General features: G+C 52.7%; 1 protein-coding gene across 1 annotated transcript in view; it reads left to right on the top strand.

The window, feature by feature from the left end:
• Window positions 1–2,500, top strand: part of rnf220a (ring finger protein 220a) — a gene marked incomplete at its 5' end in the record, with an annotated part of 185,023 nt that overhangs the window by 130,599 nt on the left and 51,924 nt on the right. The window contains 1 exon segment of the mRNA XM_080010946.1: window positions 1,387–1,516. Coding sequence (XP_079867072.1) covers window positions 1,387–1,516 — 130 coding nt within the window.

Here is a 2,500-nt window from a genome sequence, read left to right as displayed (position 1 = left end):
GACCCACTAACACATACTTCAGAACATTCAGAACTCCAGACGTGGACGTAGGACACACACACGTGCACGCACACGCACACACACACACACAATAACAATCTCACTGTAACAACACGATAATAACACACCACTACACTCCTCCGCAGACACTCCCAGGTCCCCGCTGATCAAGGACAATGAAGTGAGCCGGTGTTGGCACACTCTATAGAGCATTACCTCATCTATGACTGAGGCTCCTTAAAAAGTCACACACTCTAGAGCCCGCACGTCATTGTTCTTGATGTGTGTGTGGTGTGTGTGTGGTGTGTGTGTGTGTGTGTGTGTGTGTGTGTGTGTGTGTGTGTGTGTGTGTGTGTGTGTGTGTGTGTGTGTGTGTGTGTGTGTCTGTGTGTGTGTGTCTGTGCATGCGGATCAGCATTTGAGTCCTGACCAGCTGATATAATAACGCTCAAATTACGCCCGAGGCTCAAGGTTGCTTTCTTTTCCGAAGGCCGTGGAGGGGAGGGGAGGGGAGGGGGCTTCGGTGGCATGAGCCTCCACCGCAAAAAAAGAAAAGTCACACTCCCCGAGCTTCGGGGGTTGGACGGTTGGCCCTAGAACGCGATTAGGACCTAAACGGGGAGCGCTGCGCCACCCAAGACCACGCTGCCCCGTCGCGCGTCCGACGACGTGCCGAAAATGTGCCACTCGACGGTGCCGGCCTCTGGCTCCACGGGGTCGTGGCCGAAACCGAGACGTCGTCCACCCCGAGCGGGTCCGTCACGGCCCCCTCCGCTAAATTTTCATACGAGCGATTTGTCGCGGTGAAAAAAGTGCTTGGACGCACAATAAGGTGTGCGACGGCAACGCGGCGACTGTCGGGTGTAGGGGAATAACTTGCGTTCTGATGCGTTTAAGCGGGATGGTATTTCAATGGCACATGAACACAGGGAGGTAATACAGGACATCAGAGAGACAGCTTCCAACGTGTGTCTCTCGTACCGTCCCCTTCTGACTGAACACACGCACTTTATGCTCCGGCATCCTTCACTCAGCAACGGGTTTCCTTGACGCTCCAGGACACCACGGCGGCCGTCTCCTGGGGTTTCGGTGGGGACGTCGACTTGATACGCAGATGAAAGAGCAGGACAAAGGAGATCAAGGTGCGGCCGACACCTGTGATCAACCGAGTTCCGGACGCAGAAACCATCACAGTGTCAAAAATGCGCTGTTATCTAAGTTATGAAACGTGCAAAACTAGAAAGCCGCACTCTCCACAACTGACCCTGAGAAAACTATGAGCGGCGCCATCCCATCCCAGCTGGAAGGGCGGTTTCTCCGTCGAAACCTCGCTGTGCCACGATGTTCTTGTTCCTGTGCTTAAATGTTTTGCTTTCTTGTTCGCAGGTAAGAAGAAGATGTCTCTGTACGACTCCCAGGCGCCGGTGTGTCCCATCTGCCAGGTTCTGCTCCGGCCCGGAGAGCTGCAGGAGCACATGGAGTCCGAGATAGAGAGGCTGGCGTCCATGTGCCTCAGGTACGCACGCCTTGACACACACGTACACACACATACATGCATGCATGCAAACACACACACGCACACACACATACACGCATGCAAACACACACACACACACACACACACACACACACACACACAGACACACACACACACATATACGAACACACACTCACACACCACACACACACACACATACGCACAAAAGACACACACACTCACACACACACAGACATACACACACACATATATGAACACACACTCACACACCACACACACACACACACACACACACACACATACACACACAGACACACACACACACACACACACACATACACACACACACACACACACACACACACATACACACACACACATACGCAACAAATCACTGTCAACCCAGATGATGTAATGTCTTAAAACACGAGCCAAATGTGTCAAGATGAGCCAAATGTGTCAAGATTGGGCTGGCGTCCATGTGCCACACGCGTTGACACACACACACACACACACACGCACGCACGCATGCACGCACGCACGCACACACACACACACACACACACACACACACACACACACACACAGCCATGTGTCCATGCAGATGTGTTTTTTGCGCCAAGGCACACTTGATTAACTCACATCCTTATTTTAGCGAGCGTATTTTTTATGTTCTTATGTGTGTGTGTGTGTGTGTGTGTGTGTGTGTGTGTGTGTGTGTGTGTGTGCGTGCTTGCGTGCGTGCATGCGTTCGTGCGTTTGTTGTGCGTGAGTGTGTGCGTGCGTGCGTGTCTGTGTGTGTGTGTTTGTCTATGGAGGGTACTTAACCCTCCTCGGTTGTGGATATTCGGTGAATAATGGCGACGTAGCCGGGTCCATCGCGGTGACCTTCGACCCCAGAAGGAGTTAAATCAGAGCTCGACGTCTTCATTGCTGCGCCGGCCGTGGCCGTCAGCGCGTCAACTGTATTTACGGTCAGAGAAGCTCCGGAAAAAAACAGAA

This window comes from Zeus faber, assembly GCF_960531495.2.
Source record: "Zeus faber genome assembly, chromosome: 12".
Classification (NCBI taxonomy): Eukaryota; Metazoa; Chordata; class Actinopteri; order Zeiformes; family Zeidae; genus Zeus; species Zeus faber.
This window is presented reverse-complemented; position numbering and strand designations above follow the sequence as displayed.